The sequence below is a fragment of the Battus philenor genome, unplaced genomic scaffold, assembly GCF_028537555.1.
Source record: "Battus philenor isolate CCGP_79_NKW_IND1 unplaced genomic scaffold, ilBatPhil1.0.hap1 SCAF_20, whole genome shotgun sequence".
In the NCBI taxonomy this organism is placed as follows: Eukaryota; Metazoa; Arthropoda; class Insecta; order Lepidoptera; family Papilionidae; genus Battus; species Battus philenor.
In genome coordinates this window covers 3,420,435-3,446,190 of record NW_027181683.1, presented here as the reverse complement: position 1 = coordinate 3,446,190, position 25,756 = coordinate 3,420,435, and the positions used below count along the sequence as shown (strand labels likewise).

Sequence of the window (25,756 nt, the reverse complement as noted above, 5' to 3'; positions counted from 1 at the left end):
ATACCTTGGCCAATCATATATACCGTGTAGTTTTCTGCCTGCCCCGTTTAGCTAGTTCTGGTTTCCGAATTAAAAAAAAATGTGGTTTTCTATCTTAAATCATTGCCATAGCCCCATATAGGCCTTCCCCAGACATTTATGGGGGTCTTACTATCATCAGCAAGCTTCGCCGACGTGTTGGCAATCGCAGTACACAGAGGACCTGATGTCCATCTTCTGGAAACTACTTTGTAAGCAGTCGTAATCCCATATAGTTATTGCACAAAGGGTGAGATATATGATTGTTGCCCGGGAATCGAACGTACGATCTACAAAATCTGCAAATATGTATCATTACCTAATATAAATAACTCAAAGGCTATCATTCTATCTAATGCTAGACGCCCCTCTGCAAGGCTTAGGACTCCCCCAAAAAATAAAGCCTCTATGACCGGGTCCTGCGCTGCTCGCATCCGGCGACCTTAACTGTCTTTGAACCAAGTAAGAAAAGGACCAATATTTAGCCACTTTCGCACATGCAGTGGTAGTCGTGCAATGAAATGCACCGCCCGCCAGCCCGCTGATAAATACGTATGCGGCAAACAATGCGAATCACACAACCGCCACCGCCAAATTACTCAACAAGTGTTTCACCACACCGATTAGTGCCAAACACAGAGTTACACTCATTGCACGACTACCACTGCATGTGCGGAAGTGGCTAAATATTGGTTCTTTTCTTACTTAGGACAGATTTCCGCGAGGTAACGCCTGATTCCATTAAATGTCTTGGAACCATCTAGTGCCACGCTTCATCTACCGGCTGGCGGTAGTCACTAAAGACCTAACGGCAGTCAGTTTCACAGGTTATGTGCTTTCTGCACTAATTTTTAAAATAAATAATTAGAGCTACGTCGGTGACCTCAATTAACGAGAATTTTTTTAAAATTGAAAATACAGACTAAATTAAATTAAAATATCTCCTTTAATACGAAGGTGAATTAATGCAGTTGTGAAAAATATTACTTCGAATAATTAAAATTCGATTATTTCAATCAAATAGAAATGAAACACTGGTGAACGGCATCCGTGCAATGTTTATTAAAAACAATATTACATCGATAAATAATAATTCGCAGAGCCGTTCGGGCCCGTGCTCTACAATAAAACCTATGATATCCTACAATATACAACAATTCCATATTCCAGTTTCGTGTCATTTAAAAACTACTAATATAAACATAATTTATTGACTAAAGGATAGAAAAAACATAGATTGAATTCATTTCATTGAGATTGCATGATGAAGCGGAGTGAATTATATAACATCAAATTAATATTAATTCATTAACTATGGTTACAAAATCTATATAAAATTGTTTATCATTGACACCGAATTTCACGATGACGGTGTGACACGCGGCCCGGGTCAGCGCGTGGTGGACTTTACAAAAACCATTGTAAGTACCTTTTATTAGATTATTGTGTGATTGCACATTATTTACGCCGAAATAATTCTTTATATATTAAGACAATTTGACGGTAAGTGTTACGCCGTGTCCATGAGGTGCTATTCAGGATTTTGAAATACAAAATCTTGAGTAGCGCCGCCACGTTCTTCGTCGTATTACATCTTAGCACTCTGAAGGTACCAAGTAAGCAAATATGACTAATTTGTTGTTGCGAGCTACTCGTGCCCGATGGAGTCGCTGGCGTTGCGACGGCCCAGTGAGGCGTTCGGCGAGCTCGTCCTACGCGAGGTACGAATACGTGTCGAGTGTTCCGGGAGCACGTTCCAGGTACTGCTTGTCGATGAGGGCCTCTATGCACTTCTTTATCATGGCCACCGAAGGCGCGAAAGAACCCCGCGCCTGCGCCACCACCTCCTGGATAAGATCCGTGTGACGCAGCACCTGGGACAAATAAAATTTTCTTTATTCATATTATTATCCTCCAAACATTTTAAAAGGTTTACATGTATGAACTTATACATATGGCTTTTGAGTGAAAAATAATGTGAACTAATTTTAATTTTATTTTTAGCAGTTACTATGTCGAACATTTGTCGTTACATCTGTCGAAAACATTTGGAGTAGAAATGTTACTGTGAAAACAACGACATATTTATTTGTGCTAAAATATGAAAATTTTGGACTACAAAATCATTCGTGTATGTATCTATGAAATTTTAAAACCGATGACACCTTGACCAGACTATTGTAAACTTGAAAATTATTCAACAGATGATGATCTTCGCCAAATAATGAAAATAAAGCGAAACACGACAGTGTGGTTAGTGAAAAGGTTTTTAATACGAAAACTGGTTTCACATCATTGAATCACGTTGTTAGCGGTGCGGGGGTGGTTGGTCAAATTAAAGCTCTTACAACATCATTACCAAAGTTAGTAATACGGTGATTGTATAATGTATGTGTGTGCGTATTAAATCCAAGCGCTCACCTTCCTCTGTTTCATGATGCGCACAAGCGCGGCCTGCAGGTACATCTTGCGGTCGTCGTCGCAGTGCGCGCTCTCGCCGCCGCCGCTACCCGCGCCACTATTTCCACCGCTCCCTGCAATATCCGCTACTTTATTTGTATGTAGGTAACCATTTGCCATTCGATCATCAACTGAACTCGTCGGAAAGGATCGGATACCTGCTCACGCCGAGGCCGCTCAGGGAGCTCTTGAGCTTTACTATCTTAAATAGTAAAACCGTGTTATGAAAAGCTCTCTTCTTCGAGGGCTACGTGCATATAATAAAACATACCTAATGTCTAAGGCGATAGAGTATGATTTGGACTGACCAGAGTGAGCAGGTGCAGCGGCACAGGTGAGCCGCAATCTCGTCCGTTTGCAGCTGAAGGTAAGGTTGAGTGCGATCTCAGCGTCGGCATCTAGTTCGCTGTCGGGGTCTGCATCGGGCTCCGCGTCGACTTGTCCGCGCGCCACCAGCAGCCCGGCGTCGAGCAGCGGGCGCACGTGCCGCGACCACGCCTCCCCGCTCAGCTGGAGGGCTTCGCGCGCCTCCCGGGCGTTCACAGCGTCCGCGTTCTCGAACATTAGCAGGAGCGCACACTGCCGACATCACAATTACATTAATCACGATCATATATTAGCAGACTAGAGTCTAGTCACTTTACCTAATCTATATATATATTACTAGCTGCATTGACAGACGGTCAGAAAAACTAATATTAGAGTGATCACTTCATTAACAATAACCAGCAGCAACATCTTAAAAATAAACAGCAATTACAAAATATGTTTATCTCTTTCGCACACAGCAATAACGTTGTAATAATTTGTAGTAAATTTTGAATGTTTCAAATACACAGACTAAAACAGGAATTTTAATATTAATATTATTTGGTTGGTATGGGTAGTGAATTTATGATTATTTATCTCCTCGTAATTTTATATTAATTAAAAAAAATATGATAAAAGTAGATTAACACCTCATATTAATTGTCACTGATGACCGGTATTTATATTCGTGTATATCCATTAGACAATACGGTATGAAATCTACCGGGGCGAATATAAAAGTCATAACAATTAAAAAAAAAACTACAGCTATTCATAGCGGCATAAAAGGTATAATTTCAAAAAGGGTATACTGAAAAGAAACAATACCAAAACACCGAAGAATATAATCTTAAAGTTAATTTTGTCGACCAGCACAGGTGGAAAGCTAATATTATCGGAATATTAATATGTCCATGTTATGGTTTAATAGCGGAAGTACCAATAATCGTTCCATATGTAACAAATTGAAATGAAAATGGGAAAATTTTTGCAGATTTCTTCCGATAATCTTGGTAGCAAATGTTTAGGTATTATTAGTGTTACCGAAAGCGCTATACCGCGCCTTAGGAATGCGCACGGCGAGACGGAGAAAGGGTAGTAGTAGTATACCCGTATTTGCCCTTTTTTCATCAATCCCACTTCGTTGTTTACTTATAGCCATACAAACTATACTTTATTGTTCCAACATAATAATAATTTTAAATATTAGTTAATTTTGATTATTTAAATAATTTACAAAATTAATGCTATTCGTCTCTATATGTATTTATTGTGATTGAATATTATAAACTTAATACTTAAAATATTTTACCTGAGGTGTTGTGGCGCTGATATGGTAGACTCTCTGGGTGTATCTGGTGCGTAATTCTCCAGTGCACAGGTGGTGTAGCCAGGCGAGGCGGCGGCCGCTAAAGGAGGCGCGGTAGAACGCTTCGAACAGGCGCGCCGGTCGCTCCAGCTGCGCAGGAGGCGCTAGTGGAGCCATCGCTCCGCCCAGTGGCCACGCCCCTGCTTGTAGTACCTGAAATATATTCCTTTATGTACTCTGACAAAGACATGTAGAATTGTATTTTAGAGGGTTTATAATTACTCTTTGAAAGCTAAATTTACAATTTTATTCTCTTATAAATTGTCGATTTGTCATTTGAAAATGAACATGATACTAATCCCAGGCATGTCTAATTCTCATATAATCTTTGATACAATAGTATGCCCTATTGGTCAATCTGGCTGTAGAAACACGAGGAATATCACGCTTTTATTATATTTTGCGCACCTGTATAAAGAATCCGGTGTTGGTTGAGAGATTATTATCTCTCAGATGCTGCTGGAACTTGGCGTTGAGGTCTGCGGAGACCGCCACGTCCGTGAACATCCTGTGCAGCTTGTTAGTGAACTCGTATCCGCAAGCCGCTTTAAGGCGGTTGATCATGGCCTCTTCTTGCTCCATGGAAGCGGAGAGCTGGTGTATGAGACGTCTTGCTAAAGCTCTTGCGTAGTGCTTTTGAAAGACGTCTTTATCGTCGACGTATTTGAAGACCACGATGGCAGCCGCAAGCTTGTCATCAGCATCTGCGTCAGCTCCTCGGCGCCGGAGTAAGGCGTCGCAATATCGAGCTAGGAGCTCTGGAGCGCGAGCCGAACTCTCTCCCGGCGGTCGAGCGTTAACTACAGCGCTGCATGCCTGTGAAATTACATTTTACACCTTTACTTTGTACTTTTAAAAGCGCTTGGTTATTATTGTGAATGTTTTCTGTTCTATAACACAAAAACCCACCTACACAAATCACCTTAAGACCGTACCATAGACAGGGTGATTGCTTATAGGTTCAACAGCTTTAAAGGAGTTCATTTATAATACACCTTATTCAAAAATCAATGGTTTCATAAATAATAAATAACATTATTAATACAATTAACTGGTGTTAATTGTCCTTATAGACTTTGTACTACTAGAAGCCATTGTTCAGTCGCTCTCTAAAAGAAAAATAACAGGGAAAGAGAAATATAACATATTTCAGAGTGATCACAACTTTTTGTTGACAAATGTGTAATACATTCGCCTATTTTAAGCTTTTCCATCTAAAGCTCAATCACCTTGTTCGTCGTTTACATACGATCTACGTTATAGCCGATTGTAGATCGGGGATATAAATGTGGAACAACGTTGACCTAATGAATATGTGATTTATTCTTAACAAGCTTTCAGACAATAATTAGTGTAATTCATAATAATATAAATATTATTCTCACTTTGTCGAGTGCTCCGACGAAGGCCTGCGCCCCACCGAAGACGTCGTTGAATAATTTGCTATACTTGCCATGCAGCAATAGCATTGCGTTCACGAAGTGGGCATGCGCCTGTAAAATACACAAATATTATAGTGGTCAAACTTTGTACCGCATAACGCTACGACCGACATTGTTAGTCTTCGAAAGATGCGGGATGCAGAGCTCCCCTCCTAGACCACCAATTGGGGAGGTATAGCATTAAGCAATGGTAGCCCAGCGGTAGAGGACTAGGACTTGTGAAAGTAGGTTGCGAGTTCGATTCTCGGGAAACAATCTTACACAATTTCACTTTGTGCATTAATTATAAACGATTGCTGCTGCTCACAAATGAATTTCCAACGGATGGACAGCAGCGCCCCCTGTATGCATCACACAGCAATCGCCAACCCGCCTGCCAAGCTTAGCGATTATGATATATCCCCTCATAGATATATATATGAGTTAAAACGAAGTACAGCGGAGCATGTCCTTCGACTGAAGTGATGGTGATTATTAATCAGCTTGCGAGCCTTGTTTCCGGAAGTTTACCTGCAATAAAACTGTAAAAGTAAGTACAAATAATAAAAAAATAATGAACTATAAAATTAATCCTTACCTCATCTTTACTATGTTCTGTCGCCAAGAGAGCGAGACCCTCGCGCGAGGCCTGCGCATGCGCCGCGTCCACCAGAGGTCGAAGGGCCCCTTGTGCACTCAGAGGCTTCAGCAGTATATACATTCTCTTCAAGTCTTCGCGGCGCTGTCGAAATTTTTTTTTATTTAATAAGTAATACCAATTTTAATTTAATAAAAAAATTATATATATATATACATATATATATATACATATATATATATATATATATATATATATATATATATATATAAAATTTTCGTGTCACGGTGTTCGAACTTGAACTCCTCCGAAACGGCTCGACCGATTTTTACCAAATTTTATATTCGTATTCAGCAGGTCTGAGAATCGGCTACTATCTATTTTCCATATCCCTAAGTGATAAGGGTTGTTCACCCTTAAAATTTTTATTTAATTTTTGACGAATTTTTATTTTTTTATTTATTTATCATACAGCATACAAAAATATATACAACCCTAAATTTTTACCCCTCTACGATAAACCGTTATTTTTTATTTGTTAATTAAATTTTTTTTTTGCAAAACAACGTTTGCGGGATCAGCTAGTATATATATATAAAAATAAATAATAATTCAATATAGCATATATAACAAAAGTGAGTTCTGTAGTCAAAAATGTCACGTACCTGTGCCGCCTCCGGTCCGTCAGAGCAGGCTTCTCGCAGCAGTCGCTCGGTGTGTGCGTGCAGCGCGGGCAGGTGCGCGGCGACAGCGGCACGCTCGTAGCAGCTACGGACTGCCTCCGACGACGAGGAATGCAGGTAGCGGGACCCTAATGAAACCTCACGGTCTAGACCTGGAATATTTAACACGGTGTTAGCACTGACATAATTAGAAACCATTCATTGGACCATTTTGGAGGGAATCGAATAATGCGATAAGAGGTGACATAGAAGGAAGAGGCCTAAGACCATTAAGATATTTAAATTTAGGCTGTTTAAAGGTGGGTGTGGCTGGTTAAAGGTGTAAAGGCTTATTTGCTGACAGTTAATGTATGGTTTAACCTAATAACCTAATAAAGAAAAAAATGCGTATTCAAAATTCGGATAACTACATATCTATATTATTTATTGTTAACTCTCCTGTAGACTTTTTACTGCCAGAAGTTGTTGACCTTTCGCATTTCAATTGAGTTTCAAAGTGATCACTTTATACAGGCTGTTTGTAAATAGGTGCAAAAGCTCTAATGCTTTTTTGCTGACAACAAAACTATACATTCTTCACTTAAAGCTATTGCTTCAGTGATGGCGACATGTGTCGTGCTGAACAACTATTTAATTTAATTTTTATCACCAATTAAAAGTGTTGGACTGATGTTATAGGTGATGGTATGAACCTAACCTTCCAAGATATGCTTCATGTAGTGGGAGACGTCGCCGTCCTGCAGCAGGGCGGCGGCTCGGCGGGCATGGTGAGTGCTCGCCGCGGCCAGGTACGGCTCCAGCACCAGCTCCTGGTACAGCTGCAACGGGGCACGGACACGGTGAGCCTGAAAATTGTCACTGCGGAATAAGCAATATACGGATCCGGCTTATTGTAACTTCAGCAGTTTCTCAGAAGCCATGATGCACGATGTAGAACCAAACTGTATGTAAATGAAGAAATTTTTATTTAAAGAGAAGTTCCAGCGAATGTTAATTATACGACTATTTATTATATATGACTATAAACTGCTTCGACATAATACTATTTAGGCTTTGTTTATTTTTTCTCTTTTGGACTGTGACAGGTCAGAAAAAATAAATTATACCATATAGTAATCATTCAGAACTAATCAGTTTAATTACTGATTTAGTCTGTAACATATCACACATCTTTACAATCCTTATTTTTTAATCTCGACGGACAATCAAATGTTTAGGTCTCAAAATATTCAGTTATGGACTGATGAATACAATTGTCAACTGACTTATTTAAATTAATAAGTTTAATTAGTCATTTGAATGGGAAAGGAAATTTCTGTTTTTTGCTATTTTCATTTCTACTCTATAATCACACGGAATCTTCCTTGTGTTATGTAGCGAAATTATAAAAAAAATTCTTATACTAGTTGAATTTTATACCTGTGCATGAACAGCACTATGTATGGCTGCATGCAATACGTCCGCCATTGCTGTGTCCAGAGGAGATTCGCGGGCGGCAGACAACGCCGCTATAATCCTGGTGGTGAGCGCTGCGGACAGCGGCTTTACCAGCACACGTTCCCAGGTGACCAAGCCCAGTTCACCAACCTAGCAACAATAAACATACCAATGTTAATTGCGTCGTTGATTTTTTTTTACTTTTTTTCTTAGATAAATGCTGCTATGTGATTCGTCCTTACCATTCTTATCAAAGAATGTTTACCGCCTATAAGCCCTTTGTATTATACAATGATGTATTTCATCATCATGCTCTGCCCGCGTCCATAGACTTTGACTATGTTGTCAGTCCACTAACGGGAGCCCTTCCCACGTCGCGTCTACCTGTGGTTGCCACTCGAAATCCTTTCAGCCTCAATTAGCCAATGATTGCACAAGTGGGACACCATACTGCCACATCAGATGAGCATTTCTTCAAACTACATCAGTGAGCTACTTTGATTCTTTTACGGATCTCTACAACGAAGTTCTAGGTTACCTAGTCTTCTCAAAACACTCGTCGTAAACCACCACGTGTAAGATCTATAAGTCATCACTAACAACATATAGTTCAAAGACCTTCGTCTTGAAAAGAAAACGTTTAAAAGTTTCCCGAATTAGATTTTTTTACAAAGATAATATTACCTCCAACTGTCTAGAATCATGTTCTGGGCAGCTGACTGTAGATGAAGAGCCATATATAATTTCTGCATCTGAAACCTGAAACAAAAGAATACACAGTTTGAAATCTGTATTTGTTTACTGTTATCCAAAAAATATCTATAAAACATAAATATATACTTTCGTTATTTACTTTACATTCAATATACTGCTATTTACCATAAAATAAACAGTCAAAGACAGCTATATATAAATTGATTTTAATCAACAGGACCTATACTGTGGATTTTTAAAATAGGTCCCAAAACATGGCACGCCAACATAGTGTTATCTACATAGAATGTACATTAGAATCCATATTTTACTAAAGTTAAAGTGCTTCCTTAAAATTACTGTAGTTATTGACTAGTATTGATATAAATCATTTTTGTAATAAAATAAACTGTGATTCCGAATGCCCGGGCATTCTCACCTTATTTCTAAAAATTAAAGTATATATAAGAAAAATATACTTTCCATATCAATTAATTTATTTGAATTACCTATAATTTCATAAGTTCTGATCTGTCAATGTCAAAGTGTCAATATGACAATAACTTGTGTGAAACAAATTTTGTATTTTTTCCAAATCTTTAATTTTTAATCAAGAGAATTAATGTTAAAACTAATTAATAAGAGTTAAATGCTTTGAATGTCGTTTCTTTCATTTCACGAAATTATCTATAATTTGTTTTATTGCATTAAATATGTATGTTGTACAGTTTTAACGAAAATAAAACTTTTATTTCAGAAACAACTACTGTGTTTAACTTCACATATATAATAATACATATATATGTATATATAAATGCTTAATTTTTAACGACTCAAAGACCATAGACAAATGTATATTACTCTACTTCAGAGTATGTTCAAGAGGTTTGGAAATTAATTGTTCTAATTTTATAGAAAAAAAATTGCTTTAGTTAATACAAGCCAAAAAAAATTGCAATCACCACAAGTTTATTGTTAGTTATATTAAGTGGGTGGCGCGTTACGAACGTAACCAAACAAACAAAACAAACGTAAACTTAATTTTAAGCTGACGATGATAGATGTAATGATTATATCCACAAAAAAAAAGAATTTATTAATGTTTTTGAAATTTTAGAAAAATTATTCCGTTAATTAAAAATAATTAAAGATTATTAGCAGTCGAATGGCAATTTGGTACAGACAATTTTTTAAGGTACCTCTAAATATACTATGAATGTCGCTCTTTTTTTAAAATTGTTATAATTATTGTAAACGTGTAAAATATTATAATAAATATATTTTGCGGCTACACTAAGAATATTGGTTATCGATGATCTTGTATAGTAAAGCTACTAATAAAAGAAAAAAATTTGAAATAAAAAAAATCTGGATCAATTAAAATTTACAGTAATTAATTGAATTTAATATATTCACATACTGTATACTAATGTCATCATCTTCCTTTGATACAACCTAAATTCTTTAAAGCAGCTTAATGCAAATAAAAGAAAAATATATTCTTTCATTATTTTCATTGACTTACCTTTTGTCTTTTCACATGTTGCAGGTTAAGATATGAATATAGACTGTTGAGATATGCAACTCCCTGACTGTATTCTTGCCATGCTGACACATACCTATTAAAGAATAATTTATCATTTTTTTTATATTTAACAATTGTACAAATCCAAAAATACTTTAACAAAGAATCTAAAATAGTACAATACAAGCTAAATTTAAATATTAACATTGAAAATATGTGACAAAGGTGATTGGTAAATAAATATTTTAATCCCATCAACCTAGATAAAAACTATGTTTGTGCACATTGAAATAATGTGAATAATTAACATTAATTTGTGTTATAAACACACAACAACAAGTTATATCATTTGACGCTTTCAACTTTTGAACTATATAAAATGACTATTAAAATACGCAAAAAGTCAGTTTATTAACAAAAGTTTACCTAGTTTTGTAAAATAATATAATATGTTACCTTGAAAGTAGTCCATCGTTATAATCACTGCTTTCAAGTGGTGAATTTCCACGGACTCTCTTCAAAAGTCCTGCCACATGTTCTTCCAAGAAGTTTCTGAAAACAATCACTTGACTTAAAACCTTTAATGCCATTTATTCGCTTAATTGTTCTTGTTAAATTATTTACAGTTGTTATTTATATTAGTCATGGAAACCTGTATTAAATTGAACTCCACCTATATCCCATAACATCTTAGGCGCCATGTGTATATATTCGTTGCAGAGTGTCTGAAAAACTTTCTTTTCTCAGCTTTCTGTACATCTGTTACACAAAAATGAAAGCCCTGTCGAAAAAGGGGTCTGGGTGGTGGTGTTGCATAGCAAGGAGGCCTCGTTAAATATGGGATGTCAGCCTGAGCACCATACACAGCAGTTCTTTTTACAAATCACATACTAATTCCAGATAATACTGAGAAGTAACTTCTGTCAATTTATAATAGCGAGTGTTTCAGGTCATTTAAATGTATGTTTTTTATAGACTTTGGATATTTGGTTTTCCTCTAGAGAACTGAAAAGTATTTTGTTAATGTATGAGTGAGATGAATCATAAGATCTACATATAAAGCATCTTGTGCAAGTGAGATGAACATAGTCTCATAAAATAGTATGTCAAGTTAACTAATCCATTAGTCACCTCTGAAGCCAGTTCCGTAAATACTTAGTCAATATAATATTAGAAAAAACTTCATCTGATTAAATGATCTCTCTTCAATAATTTATATTTTTGGTGAAAATTTCTCACAATAATGCAAGATGTTCTTATAAAATGTTAAGAGGACACTATCTGCAACTCCAAAAGAGAGAAACTTACTTTCAGGTGATTGCTTTCTTTTTAACATTTTGTCATTTACTTATATTAATGTATCAAAGAAATCGAAAAATTTTTAGCAATACTTCTCAAGAGTAGACAATACCAGTGGAAAAAACTTACCTAGTCTCATCATAAAGTCGATCGGCAAGAGGTTCAGGATGTGCAACACACAGAGCATATACATCTGAAAAACGCATGTTCCATACTGCTCTCTCCACTGCCCGCAAGGCCACCACACCTGCTACCTGAGAAAAAAGTCATTTATCATTGCAATTTTAATTTCAGAAGCTAGTAAATAGATTTATTTATATTAAATGAGATTTTTTAAAGGATAACCAAATATAAGATACATGAATTTTACTTTATTAATAAATTATAGAGATGGCTTCAAAGTGGCACTGACAGATAAATTAACAAAATAAACCATTATCACACATTTCACTTGTTCATTTGCATCCGGTGATAATGTCTAAAACATTCTTTTCACTTAAGCTAACTTATCAAAATTAATATATTAATTTAAATAAATATACATCCAATATCCAATCTCTGATAACAATATGAAGTAATTAGAACATATGTCTGATATTTAATGGAACAACTCACCAGTTTTGGAAATAAAATTTTCAATTTGCTTATATGATAAATATAATCAAATCTTATTAGTAATTTTGTTAGCAATAAATGTTGCATTGCCACCTATATAAGGGCATACCATCAGCAATAGTAAGCAAGTAATCAGCAATGGAAATGTTAAATAAGTAAGCATAGGTAAACTATGCCTTAACCAAGAGCAATAATGAAACTGAAAGACTGTGCCATGATACTGCCATCTAAACACAACATAATAACAATTAAGCTCTGCTTGTACACCATAGGTACTTGCCAGATTTTTAACATTAAAAAAAGATTGATTCTTAGTTTTATAGCTCTACAATAACTTTAATTACATTTGATAAGGGTGCTGAATTAATATCAGAAGTGTGCATGTATTAAATAATGATAAAAAATAATAAATAAAACTCTGCTTCTTGTATTTTATGCTTGCACATTCTTTATCAGTTTTGATTAAATAAAGCTGTAAATATGTAAAAATAATGTTAGTAATAAGCAACAACCACCATCAAATATGAATGAGTAATAAATTGATTGTTACTTAATTATCTTATTATTATTGCAGTTTCTTTACCATAACTATGTTCACCTGCATAATAATTAGCAATTGTCAAGATGGATACCTTACACACAAAGACTTAGCATTCAGCCACTATAATCTCTATTTCCCTAGTTCTACTTCTTTTATAATTTTATATACTAAGACTAGAATTGAAATTCTGTGCCAGAATCCCATGTCCTGCAGTGGATGTCTTTATGGATGCAATAGTAATGAAGTAATAAACAAACGAAACATATTTTTTGGAAAAGATTCAATGAATCGTCAACAAACACTAAAGCTATTTTTGTAAACAAAGACCTTCACAAAATTTAAATTATAATCTCATGCAATTCAAATATAATGCACTATAATGATTTTTTAATTGATTATATACAAACTGTTTCTTTGAGGCTAGCCCAAGTCTCCTGGAAGTCTACATTTCTTGGTTTAAGCGACATCATAACGACCTCAACTCATTAACCTGAAATTTAACAAGTACTTTAACATCCAATGCATGTTTAAAAATAAACTTTATAACTATATTTAAACTTGAAACAGACCATTGAATTATTTAATTTTGAGCATAAATTACTTTTTCATTTTATACAAAATAAAATTACAAATAAATCAAATTAGGATCAATGTTTAGTTCTAATTAAGTTATAAAGGTGGGTAATTTATGAATAAAATGTAAAATAAAAACAAAATAATATAACATTAATATTATCAAAACATAGAATTTGTCAGTTGATTAGAAATTAGGCATGTTGCCTTAAAGGGCAAATGTCAAGAAAATCAGATGTTTTGGTGGAAGACGCCGCTTTCCGATGATCCAAAGGGAGATGCGTAGTAATATTATGAGTAGAATGTAAGTCCAAGAAGCAGCGTCCAGCTCGAGATGGACTTGGCAGAGTGACAACAACGGGATAAAACAACTGCGAGATCGTTCACAAAATTACTCAGCAGTATCGATGTACAACAAAAATAATACTCAATCATAACCACAATTTAAAATAAAAATCACTATTTATTATTTCACCTCGGTTCACCGTCAAGTATTTCAAAACTTCAACGACTATTAAATCCTGCGTAATTTATTAAAGTCAATTATAAAACAAACCAAAATATGTCGTGAAATCCGCAAGCAAAAACCAATTCTTTAATTTTGACAGTTGTTGTTTTAAGGTTACTAGTATTAAGCCAATTTTGCAGCCGTGCATTGAAAACTTTTCACTCTTCAAATTGTCTTCAAATTATAGTCGCTCAAGAAGATTTATTTTCGAAAAGGGGGCAACTAAAAGTATTGACATATTTTTGATTGTTAATAGAAAATGTAAAATATCAACGATATTAAATTTGTCAATAATTCACAAAGGAAAATAATTTAAATAAAAAGATGATAATTTAAGTTTGTTTAAAAAAACTGAATTTAATTTTATGAAGAGGAAAATAAGCAGACTTTCAATTGATTCATTTTCAATAGTTAAACTACAAGGAGGCATGAGAAATATATCAACAAAGCTTTTAATATCAAAACTTAAGGTCGTAAATGCAGTTGTAGTAGATAATAGTTCATATCAAAAACGCGTGTAACTGAGCGTGACGCTTTTATAATTGTGAGTAGTATCGACGAGTAATAGCCCAACCAGAGGTCCTCTTGTGGGGGCGAATAGGCCTAGTCACTATATGGTGAGGCAGTCGGAACGGTCTACGACCTCGACGGCCTCCTAATCCGGTGAAACTAGTATGTAGCGACCCGAACCAAGGCTCTTCCGGAAGCCATTGCGATTCGAAGTCGTAAAATAGGTCTTAGGCCAAGCGTTTTCTGCACCCTGCTACTTAGAACCTGCAAAATCTGCAATTGCCATTTGGGCAGCAGTGAAATTTCAGACAAAAAAAAAACTTTTATAATCAGTAATGGGAATTATATCACTTTAAAAAATAGAAAAACACGATAAGTAGATTATTTTATTTACAATAACAAAATGGAATCGATATAAATATATATATTTCGCTAAGGTAAATAGTTATGAAACAGAATTACAGTGCTGTATAATTGGTTTATTTATTTACATAATATCACAGCATTTATTTAGGGCTTTCAGCTTCTTGTGACATTGTCTCTAGCATTTTGCGCAACATTGTAGCTTCCTCTCTCATTTCTTGTAAACTCCTAGCAGGCTTCCTTGGTTGTGTTGGTGACACCCTGCAGATTAAATTAATTATTATTTTTGTATTGTATTACAAATGCTTACACATCGTCAAACATTTGTTGCCTGTAAGAGGAAAATTTTAATTAGTTTAATTTTTTTGTACAATTGGATGTATCATTTAATTATTTCCATATTTAAAGAGACTGGTGCCGAAGGCTGTATTATAGATAATGACTATTGCAGCTGCCAACAACGTACTAGAATTAAATATCGTTAATTTCAAATAAATTAATATAACAAGTAATTGCTCGTTTTATATTTTGAAATATCAAGTGCTTTGTATTAGAAAAGTAATAAGTGATTGCTTTGTACATCACTTAATAACTAATGTTCCACTATTGTTTGTTCTTTGCCAAGCGATTAACGTGATATCCCGTGTCTAGGTCTCCTATTGGAGATTCTAGCCTCTCTTATACCATTGTGCAGCTTTGTAAACTATCTAAGAGCATAGAGGCTTCCAATAGGTAAAAAAATAGTTTAATGCTGCCTGAGTCGAGGTTTCCAAAAGGTTACCTAAAGCTTAGTTACTGTAAAGAGGGTCTTTAAACCTAGTGAAATTGGTGATGAAATATATGTAACATCATTAATTAAGTAATAATATTTAAAGTATAGACAAAAAATAAAAAGCTTTTTATTTTTATTTTCAAAAAGTACTGATAATATAAATTGATAATATATTATAAATAGTATATTTTATACTTACTTATCATGTTTTGCCAATTCTAAGTATATTAAGTCATTGTCAATAAAATCGCCCTTCTTCCTTGGTAATATATGACAATGAACATGCTGCAAATACAAATTGAAAATTATTATTTTTTTCATATTTATTAGAAATATAGGTTGGGAAAGTGAGCTTTAAGTAATTCGCTGTTTTAACCCTTTCCACTCCAAGGCTGTTATGTAGCATCGATAAAATTTAATTGAATTATAGTATCTTGCGATTCTAGAATATGTTTCATTCATTCGTTATTCAAACATTTTAGTAACAAAAATCTTTCCTGTTTTAAAATTTTCCGCAAAAAGAAGTATTAGACCACGACGAGTATCACTCGACAGTGGAGCTGTGGGACAAAATCAGTGTCAGTGTGAGTGGAAAGGGTTAAGTTAATCCAACAATGAATTCCAAATAATAAAAATTGAATAACGATAGATCAAATATTCGATGCCTATTTCCCTTGAGAATAATGTTTGAATAAGAAAATATAGATATAAGCTTCAGAGTTAATAATAAGTTGACATAAGTAAATATTTTCTGAGTCTCCCTACACTGATGTACATATAGTTTCTCGTTTTGGTTCCCGTTTCCTTCTTATTTTCTTTTTGATACAAAAGTGCTTTTAACTATAAGGCAATTTTTTATAACTTGTACTAAAGATACATTTGAATTTTTGATCTACTGAAAAAACATTAAATATAAAATGACATATTTTAATATAATAGTTTCATTTATTTGTTTATCCATAGCATTTCGTCGTTTTAGTGCGTAGACGCCCACTGCAAGCCATAGGCCTTAACCAAAGGTATCTATGGGTGGTATTATGGTATACAGTGAAAGCTGCTGCCCATCCTCTGAATACTTGTTTGTGAGCAGTGGAAATCCTATATAATGAATGCACAAAGTGATAATTTTGTAACGTTGTATCCTGAAATTCAAACCTGCAAGCTACTACTACAAATCTTAGTCCCCTATCGTTGAGCTACCACTGATTATTGAGTGTACGTTAACTAAAAATATTAATTTAATACCTATAAAATTGATTAAAAATTATATATTAAGAATTGTTCTTTTGTATGTACCAAGACTGGTACAAACATAAAGACAATTTTCTTAATTCTTAAAATATAGATATACTACGGTTTACCTTTATTGTCTGACCAGCGTCAGGGCCATCTTGAATTGTAACTGTACACGACTTCACATTATGTACTTTCTCCATTAACTGTAACATGAATTATATACTATAGTTGACTTATATTAAAACTAAGTATACAGATTACTTCCATTACTTAGTGAAAGTGTCCTTAAGTAAAGATAAAAATTTACACAGATAAAAATTAAATAAAGATATTTTAACACGTTGAGTGCCAGAGTGGTTTTATAGCGACTTGACTTCCCCATCAGGTCGCGCGCACTATACTGGCAAATTCGAATTTACTCACTGGAGTTGACACGCAAAATTATAGTGGGCTATAATAGAATAAAGGCTGCTGTGGATTTATCTGATCAGATGAATGGTTATAATAGTCCACCAAGAATATGTCTGAAGAGGTATAGGAAAACTGGCTACTGAACTTTACTAAATACTGCAGTCCTAAATAGTTTAATTTTATTCAAAAACATAACGACGAAGAGAATTATAGTATTCCGAAAAAATTGGCGATTTACTTAACAAATTGCAAGGAAGCTAATGTTCCATCTAACAGCATTGCAACCAGTAAAAAAGGACACAATCTGCAGACGAAACCTGGCCGAGTTTCAGTAGTGCGAAAATATTGCAAGTCGTGCTGCGAAGAAAATGTGACAGAGTGACAGAAAAGTAGCACAAAATTTGTCCAAACATTTTGACACTTGTAAGAAGTATTCTGTAAAATGTTCAATTTTTACCTTTATTATCATATTTTATAGTGTCAGTTACCGATGACTGACACGGCTTAAACGAAATGGTCTGTGTCAGTCACCGATGACTGGCGTGGCACTCAACCTGTTAAACTAATATTGGTAAGTTTAGTAAAGTTAGATTCGGTAATGAAACTCTTTCCCTATTGGTTTATTCACTATAATATGTATTGCTTGAACTCAAATAATTTCAGACTTAATTATATATTTACAAAGATTTATAAGGAACAGAAATAGTACATAATAATTAAATCATTTAAATACTGGTCAGCTTTCCTATAGCATTGTTATAGATGAAAAATCGTGAAAAAAAAACACCCTATGGCTTATTAGCTACCTTTTGCACTAATCGGATAGTTTTGAAGAAATCTGCTGCTTCTTCATCGGTGAGATCCTCATTCCTTTCCGCCAAACGCAAGGGTGCTATGAGTACGTGTCCAGGTATCACACATCTGGAATGAGAATGAACATAAATGTTGAAGTATTATGATTTCAAAAAAACCATGATGATATTTAATTAGGCCAAATAATAAATGTACTTTTAATTTATATTGGTTATTGATGCAAAAACTTTAAAGGGGATAATGCGTCTATCCTCAACTTAAAAAAATATTCTTATATATTTATAATATTAGCCTATCAAATAATTTGTTGTTATTTAAAGTTACGAGGAGTTTTCTCGCGATTTGCACGGGCTTTCATAATATATATGTTAAAGGAAATAAATTTAACTTTTGCCTAGTCTTATTGTTATTTTAATTTCTTTAACATTCATTTAAATAAGGACTTAATTATATTTAAACTATTTTCTATTATATTTGATAACAAACTGTGGTATATAATTATTACAGAAACGAATCCCTTTGCGCACCAAGGAATGTATGAGTTTAAAAGACGCCAAGTTAACGGCAATTAGTATCCTGTTACCTTAGATGAAATAAATGCTTACTATGCATTATGTATTTTGATGATTTACCACGCGTTGAGATCACATTTGGGTCCAAATTTTGTCGAGCTAAATAGTACAGAAAGGGGTTAATATCACCTAAATTAATAATGTATTAAACGTAGAAATATAAACATTTATCATCACATCATCATCACTAGTAAATGATTTACAACTATTTTACTCCTTGTACACTGCAGGACATAGGCCTTCACCAAAGATCACTATCAATCACTGGTCTTGCACCCACATCTAGTAACTTCCATTCACCATAACTATGTCCTCGGTACACCAAATGTTAGATCAACCCAAGCTGCTACTCCAAATAAATTATCTATTACCTTAAATTAACAAAGGCGTATGTAAGTTTGGACTTGAAGAAAACGCACGACTCTGGTACCCTGGCAGCCCCAAAAACAAGCACTGGTTCATTTTCCGTCCCACTGGTCACGATTTCAGAAGTTTTCTCGTTTGAAGTAGACTGGTTTGCTGATTTCTCAACATGTTCCGATAAAAGCTTCTTACGTAAACTCAGTGTATATAACGAATAAATGTCTGATCTACGAAATTAATTAAAAAGTTAGTTATGCAATTCGTAGAATATACTCAACGCAGTGAAGCATACAGATAGACTATTGTCTTTCGGTGCAGAGACTTATTTATTCATTCTTCTTTTTATTCAGACGATACACGCACCCAGCAAGACATAGACCTCCCCTAAAGAATGCCATGTGACACTATGTCGTCGGTTTATCTTTGGGAGGGGCCTACCTCGTTTACCGGTTCGTAGTCGCAAGTCGAGAACTCTTTGGTACAAACTGTCAACGGTTGCATGAACGCCGTGCCCTTACCACTGCCACTTAGACAAGCAATTCCTGATTTCTAAATCGATCACGCAGCGAAACTCCGAGCATCGCCCCCTACATTGCTCTTTGTCTGACCTTGAGCATTCTTACGAGTCTCATCATAAGTGACCACGTCCTAGATCCATATATGATATATGCACACTGGCAACACAAATATTAATTAAGAACTTGTAACATTGTAACTCTTAATTCGTAGAGAACATGGCAAGTAATCACCAAACGAACATCGTGACGTCAGCATTGATGACTGCACGCTTTTTTTAAATATCTTAGGGTACTACACATAATAAAAGGATAATGAATACAAATTGTTAAAAATTAAAATAAGGAATAATGTCAGAGTATAAATAGTAAATAATTGCCAAAAGTATTGCCAAGTGCAAATCAAATGGCTCGATTTATTCTATTTTCTCATATTTATGGAAAGACACGAGGAATGCTTCATCGAAAAGAAAAAATAAATAAAAGAGCACGTGGTAAAAAGTAAATACAGCACTTTATTTTTTCATATAAACAACAGATTATATTACTAATACCTGTCACTAGCTGTCAGGCATTTGATTTTGATATTTATTATAAAAAAATATCATGTATCATAAAGCATTTCAATAAATACATAATAACATTATTACGTATTTATTGAAATCAATAAATAAATCGATCACGCTGAAATAAGTTTTTATGTATTTATTTTTTCTTCTTTATAGAGTCTGTGAGCGTGCCTTTGCCTAGCAACCCAACAGAATTACAAAAATATGAAAATACAAATTGACATACAGTCATACAAATTGTTTATTAAATAAATTATAAATACTTACTTACCTTTTGTGTTGGAAAACTGGCATATTTCGTCTAACTTCGGCTAGCTTTTCTGGGGAAATTTCGGCAATTTTATAGCAAGGAGCCAATTCCTCACAGTCCACTAGGACTTCGCCCCATGGGTCAATACAAATCGCATGTCCGTACGATCGTCGCTTAGCATTGTGATTACCGGTTTGAGCCGCTGCTATTACATAACACTGGTTTTCTATTGCCCGCGCTCTATAAACACAGACACATACACATAAGTACATATAAGTATGCATTATTTATACATATGTATATACATATATATGTATATATATATATATATATATATATATGTATATATATATATATATATACATACATCATATTCGAAGTCAACAATATGTACAGGCATAGGAATTATAGACCACATTCCGTAATGAAGGTTGCGGTAAGTCTCTAAATATGGGCAGCGCAATACCGGTCGTTGTGGCGATATTTGGGGTAGGCCCAGGCCTTGCAGTTGGCGTCTATCAGCTGACATGAGTGATACTATGCTTTGTATGCAATTTCTTCGTAATTCAAATCATAAACTCACTATCGCCCCTTAGATATGTGGGCAGCGAGACGCAAAAAAAGAGTGTCGGACGCCCTGTTCTGTCAGTCGACAGCTAACCTCTTTTGGTGATGACGCACACGTTCTTTCCTCGGCCCCCTCCTAACTTTCCTAAGCAAGCAGTAGCAGTATACTTGATTTCTTTTTTAATTTACATTAACATATTGCGAATTGGAGGTAGCTGAGCGCTGCCTAGTCTAAACCTAGTTACTGAATAACCGAATTCAGAAGTTCTTCGAAAGCCCTAACTAGTTTTATCATCAATTTTATACTGTAATGAAACTTTTAAATCTTTTGGGTGGATATTACACAGGGTGACCAGTCATAAAGGCCCTTTCAAAGAAGACCAGATCTTGGGCGGTCTTCAAAATATTTTAAGTATTCAAAAGGTTGCATAAGAGAACCTAGATATTATAAATTGCTAGTATAGAGGTAAATACCTGAGTAATAAATGCCAATGTGCTTTTCCCGTAGCGTAAGTAAATGCTGATGGGTAAGTCAAAATATCAGCCCGCATGGAGGCAAGAGCTGTGCTTAACTCTGGAAAACGCATGTCATAGCAAATCGCCATGCCTGAAAAAAATAACATGTTAAAATTAAAACATGAAATTTAACAAAATAAAGCCTAAACTAAAGAAAACATTAGACTTTATACACCAGTATATAGTTACAGAGCGCTCTTCAATTTGTAAGCAAGTGGACGGAATAGATGGTTGTCAACTGTATAAACAAATCTAAAGATTTGTTAACAAGCAGCTACTTTTTTGTGTGCAAGTAACAATTTATAAAATTATTTTTATATACAAATTTCATTGCTTTTTTAATTGGCGAAATTACTGTCTAAATCTCCTTTTTCATATATACAAAAGTGCTACAGGCATTGATATATCAAGTCATAGATGAACATAGATCAAACCGAGGAATCTAGACCAAAAAAAAAAACTGATGGGGAAAATATCTAAGGTCAACTCTTGCAGGGTGATCACAGGAAGCACCTGGTCTAGCAATAAAAATTAAAAATAAAAATGAAATATGTGTTGTATTAAAATATTAGTGCAAAAGACGCACGACATTGACGTTTTTATCAAAACATTTAAACGTACCTTTCAATGAACAGTATAGATCTTCATTCTTTAACAAGTTAATATCTCTATAATTTCTTAGATTAAAAATTATAGTCATAGGTTAAAACAAAATAATTAACTTTACAACAAGGGAGTGTCTGTACAGTGCAAACAATATATACATTTTAAACTCATGTAAACGCATCTTTCTCTTGTATTTGTAACTAATAAGATAAGTTTTATATTTTTTGTGTTAACTCTCTACCTGGTACCAACCTATACGTTTTACTTTATAGGTTCTTTATAAATGTCTGTCCCGTATTTTATTCTTTCTTATACAGTTTCACATATTTCATGATATTTAAATATCTTAATGTGTATTTGTCTTATGTATTCTCAAGTCCGTACTACAAACATACCTACCTATTCTACCAATTGGTGTCTCAACAGGAGTAACAACATGGCTGCCAGGAGTTGTAAAATCACTCTCCTTTAGGCGAATATTTTTCTCTGGAATCTCAACATCAAATAAGTGCACTTTTCTGTATGCTTGGACTATGTTACCTTTGTTGTCTATAATTACATGTGTATTAAACATTTTCGTAGGATTCATTTCGTCCTTAAAATAAAACAATTTTGGTTAATGACATCACAAGCTCCTATATTGTAAACTTAGTTTTTTTTAAATGATAACTGATCTGCTTGAACTTGACTTTTATGATTGCTCTATCTGATATATTCAAATCACAAAATATTACATGTATTCAATATGCTTTATATATTATCTTTTTGGATTGTACATCTATTTTTACTATTTGAAAACACATGTACAAATAGTCATTGTAAGGCCATGAAAAATAAAAATTATGACACTACTAAGACAGAATAACATAAAACTATACTTTACAAATAATTGGAATTAAATCAATTTTTAAAAATATATAGGACATAGGTTTGAAGCCGAGACTTCAGATTGGAAAGCATTGTGTACAGTCACAAGACAGACAGACAAGCTTGTTAAGATTATCGAAACTTGCCGAATGCTGGCCTCTTCAAACCAGCCATATTGGAAATCTATGAGAGTGCCTATGTCCACTAGTGGATCTGTCTTGTTTTTTCTCTATATAATGGTTTCCGCAACCACTCAGCACTGAGCGCACTGAGCCTCTAAAGTCCAAAAGTCATTCCACAACATAAATGACTATAATCATGATTAAATATGATAACTTGAAGAAAATTCAATATTACATAAAATCTTATACATTTTTCAATTTCTGAAAGCCTAATAAAATAAACCAAAAATGATAAATAACTTAATCCAACAGTAAATAGAATTATTAAGTACAAATGTCAATACAATTATTAAATAAAAAGGAGGCTGGACTTTTATTTTTTCATAGAGAAGATAACTATTGTATTCATACTGTTCATATTAATGACGATCTTCAATATAAAAACTAGAAATAAAAATGGACTATATTAAATTAGAGCTTAGATGAGAGTAGTTTAAATAATACTTTAGTGTTACACTACTATGTAGTTACATAACTTTGTATATATTTACTGTATCAAGGTATCTATAGTAGGTAGTCTTATGGTCAGATAGATAGATGGTCATAATACATGTCTAACTGAGTAGACAGTTGACAATTGTCTCTTAGATAAAGACTTGAACAAAGAATGGTTAAAATGTTTTCACATACACACAGAGACTTTTCTAGAAACATTACACACAGCATTAAAAACTTGATTTTTTATATAATTACCCTTTCATGTACACCTCCCATAGATAACCACACATTGTGTTTTGCAGCCAGTTCACGGTAATGTTTCACAGTGTCTCCAGTTAGTAATGGTTCTGCAGAATTCAAGGTATCCTTTTTATTGTCACATAAATAATCACATGCTTCTGGAAAGAATAACATCTGAAAATAAATAAATGCATTGACATACAAATAAATTCTAAATACTAGTTTATAATTTTAAATTTATTTATTCTTTCATTTGGCTTTTACAACTTCATCTAATCAGGGCTATTGAATCTAAATTCTGCTATCTGAAATTTATTTTTATCATTTATGTAGTCAATTTGTAAATTATAAAAGCTAGTAATAAAAGTATAATCTCTTATGTAAATTCTGCCAGATGACCACAAAGCTAACTAGAGTATGTAGAATTATTACAATGCATGCATCTACCACTCTTTACCTGTACATCTTCATTACTTGCATCACTAATAAGTTTGCTGACTACTTGTAAATTAGTAGCCTTCTCAGCCACAGAAGTCATCTGGCACACAGCTATTCTTTTTAAACTCATGCTTGATTGACTAAACTTTCGCAAACACTTTACGCTTAATGACCTATAAAATAATGATGTAAAACAAACCTGGAACAAAACACACTTTATTTTTATTGATCTGGACCAAAACACGATTACATCGGCCAAAAATATTTCGATACAAATAAACGAGAATTCGTCATATATTTTTTTCCTACAAAATAACTAGCATAATGAATTAATTGTGTAAAATAAATAATAAATTCAATTATATACTGTTGGAAGCAACTACTGCGTAATGATAACACTGCATATTTTCATAAGTAAATATAAACATTAGACATGGGATTAAATTTTAGATAATACGGAAGAGATAACCTATTAATAATTCCTAGTTGTTACTGCGAGATACCATTTAAAACTCACCTGCATGTTATTTAATACAACTGAATTATAATATAGTTAGTTACCTTCAGTAGTCATTAATTTTACTGGAAAATTATACTTAATGTTTTATTATTGTTATCATAGTTGACATTTTTGTAAGTGTGGTTGCTATTAATAAAAACGAATTACCAAAATAAGGTTAATTTTGAAAATTATAAATAATAATTATAAATAGCAGTATAAATTAAATGTTTAGTATATGATTGCAACGAAATTAAATGACCAATATTGTCGTCAAGAGATAATTCCTATTATGTGACTATTTATGTAATAATTATTAGTATTGTATTTACATAAATGACATGTTTGTTTATTTATAATTAACTTTTTAATTAACAACGCACCTTAAGTTACACATTTAAAAAATCTTATGTAAATTTTGTTGTTTAAGCTTCAGAATATTCCAACTTTTTTAGATTGCGTACTGAATTCGTCATTTATATTTTATATCAATTTGGTTTCATAAAAGATCGGTTTTTCAAAAAGTTACCACTTGAGTTGATTTATTTTCATCTCTGTCTGTAACGTATGATTGAAGATTTGAATCATAGCTTTTAATGGTATAGTTATCAAAAAATTTTCAGTAGCTTACAAAAAAAATACTTTGCATAATAACTATTTACTTATATTTTCATTAATAATCATGAAGCGATGCCTAATATATGTAATGTAATAAACGGATTAGTTATAAATATTTTTCGATTTACCGATCCCACATGTGGTCAAAATATACAATTATTTATTCTAAAACGCAATTCCTGGATGTTTCAAAATCCTCTGAAAGATGTTTTGTTTCTCAAGACATATATCACATGTCTGTATTTATCGATAAATGGCAAAATTCCAACGTCTAACGTAAAAAATCATACGTAAATAGGCCCATAACCTTTAAACACTAATTATTATGAAAAATATAATATACTGTTCCTTATTTCAAGATT

At 33.7% G+C, this 25,756-nt stretch overlaps 2 protein-coding genes across 3 annotated transcripts; both read right to left on the bottom strand.

Annotated features, from left to right (window-relative positions):
* Positions 1-1,058: 1,058 nt before the first annotated feature.
* On the bottom strand, positions 1,059-14,157 carry Cul2 (cullin 2). Of its 2 annotated transcripts, none has more exons than XM_068765691.1 (16): positions 14,098-14,157; positions 13,376-13,458; positions 11,942-12,066; positions 10,970-11,065; positions 10,514-10,607; positions 8,980-9,054; positions 8,278-8,445; positions 7,556-7,703; positions 6,841-7,010; positions 6,176-6,319; positions 5,542-5,649; positions 4,565-4,972; positions 4,100-4,309; positions 2,787-3,057; positions 2,440-2,552; positions 1,059-1,892 (listed from the first exon to the last, which is right to left on the bottom strand). In XM_068765691.1, the coding sequence occupies exons 2-16, from the start codon at positions 13,436-13,438 to the stop codon at positions 1,731-1,733; spliced, it is 2,355 nt and encodes a 784-aa protein (XP_068621792.1). In that variant the 5' UTR covers positions 13,439-13,458; positions 14,098-14,157; the 3' UTR covers positions 1,059-1,730. The 2 variants fall into 2 exon arrangements, with proteins under 2 accessions (XP_068621792.1, XP_068621791.1); XM_068765690.1 differs by having other exon boundaries at positions 14,017-14,141.
* A 774-nt stretch (positions 14,158-14,931) lies between these two features.
* Positions 14,932-24,874, bottom strand: NitFhit (NFT-1 protein). The gene is made up of 11 exons (XM_068765862.1): positions 24,795-24,874; positions 24,297-24,476; positions 23,855-24,013; positions 22,512-22,707; positions 21,465-21,597; positions 20,445-20,663; positions 19,098-19,316; positions 18,148-18,262; positions 17,056-17,133; positions 15,894-15,979; positions 14,932-15,183 (listed from the first exon to the last, which is right to left on the bottom strand). Exons 1-11 carry the CDS (start codon positions 24,798-24,800, stop codon positions 15,066-15,068), a joined length of 1,509 nt encoding a protein of 502 aa, XP_068621963.1. The 5' UTR covers positions 24,801-24,874; the 3' UTR covers positions 14,932-15,065.
* Positions 24,875-25,756: the final 882 nt, after the last annotated feature.

Coding starts and splice junctions, on each gene's coding strand:
- NitFhit (XM_068765862.1), bottom strand. Junction 18,263..19,097: donor TACGCCTTTGTTAATTTAAG/GTAATAGATAAT, acceptor TTCTCATTCCAG/ATGTGTGATACCTGGACACG. Junction 17,134..18,147: donor CTATCCGATTAGTGCAAAAG/GTAGCTAATAAG, acceptor TTCATGTTACAG/TTAATGGAGAAAGTACATAA.
- Cul2 (XM_068765691.1), bottom strand. CDS start 13,438: ATGATGTCGCTTAAACCAAGAAATGTAGACTTCCAGGAGACTTGGGCT. Junction 7,011..7,555: donor CATGAAGCATATCTTGGAAG/GTTAGGTTCATA, acceptor TAAATATTCCAG/GTCTAGACCGTGAGGTTTCA. Junction 2,553..2,786: donor CGCTGCACCTGCTCACTCTG/GTCAGTCCAAAT, acceptor CGGATATTGCAG/GGAGCGGTGGAAATAGTGGC.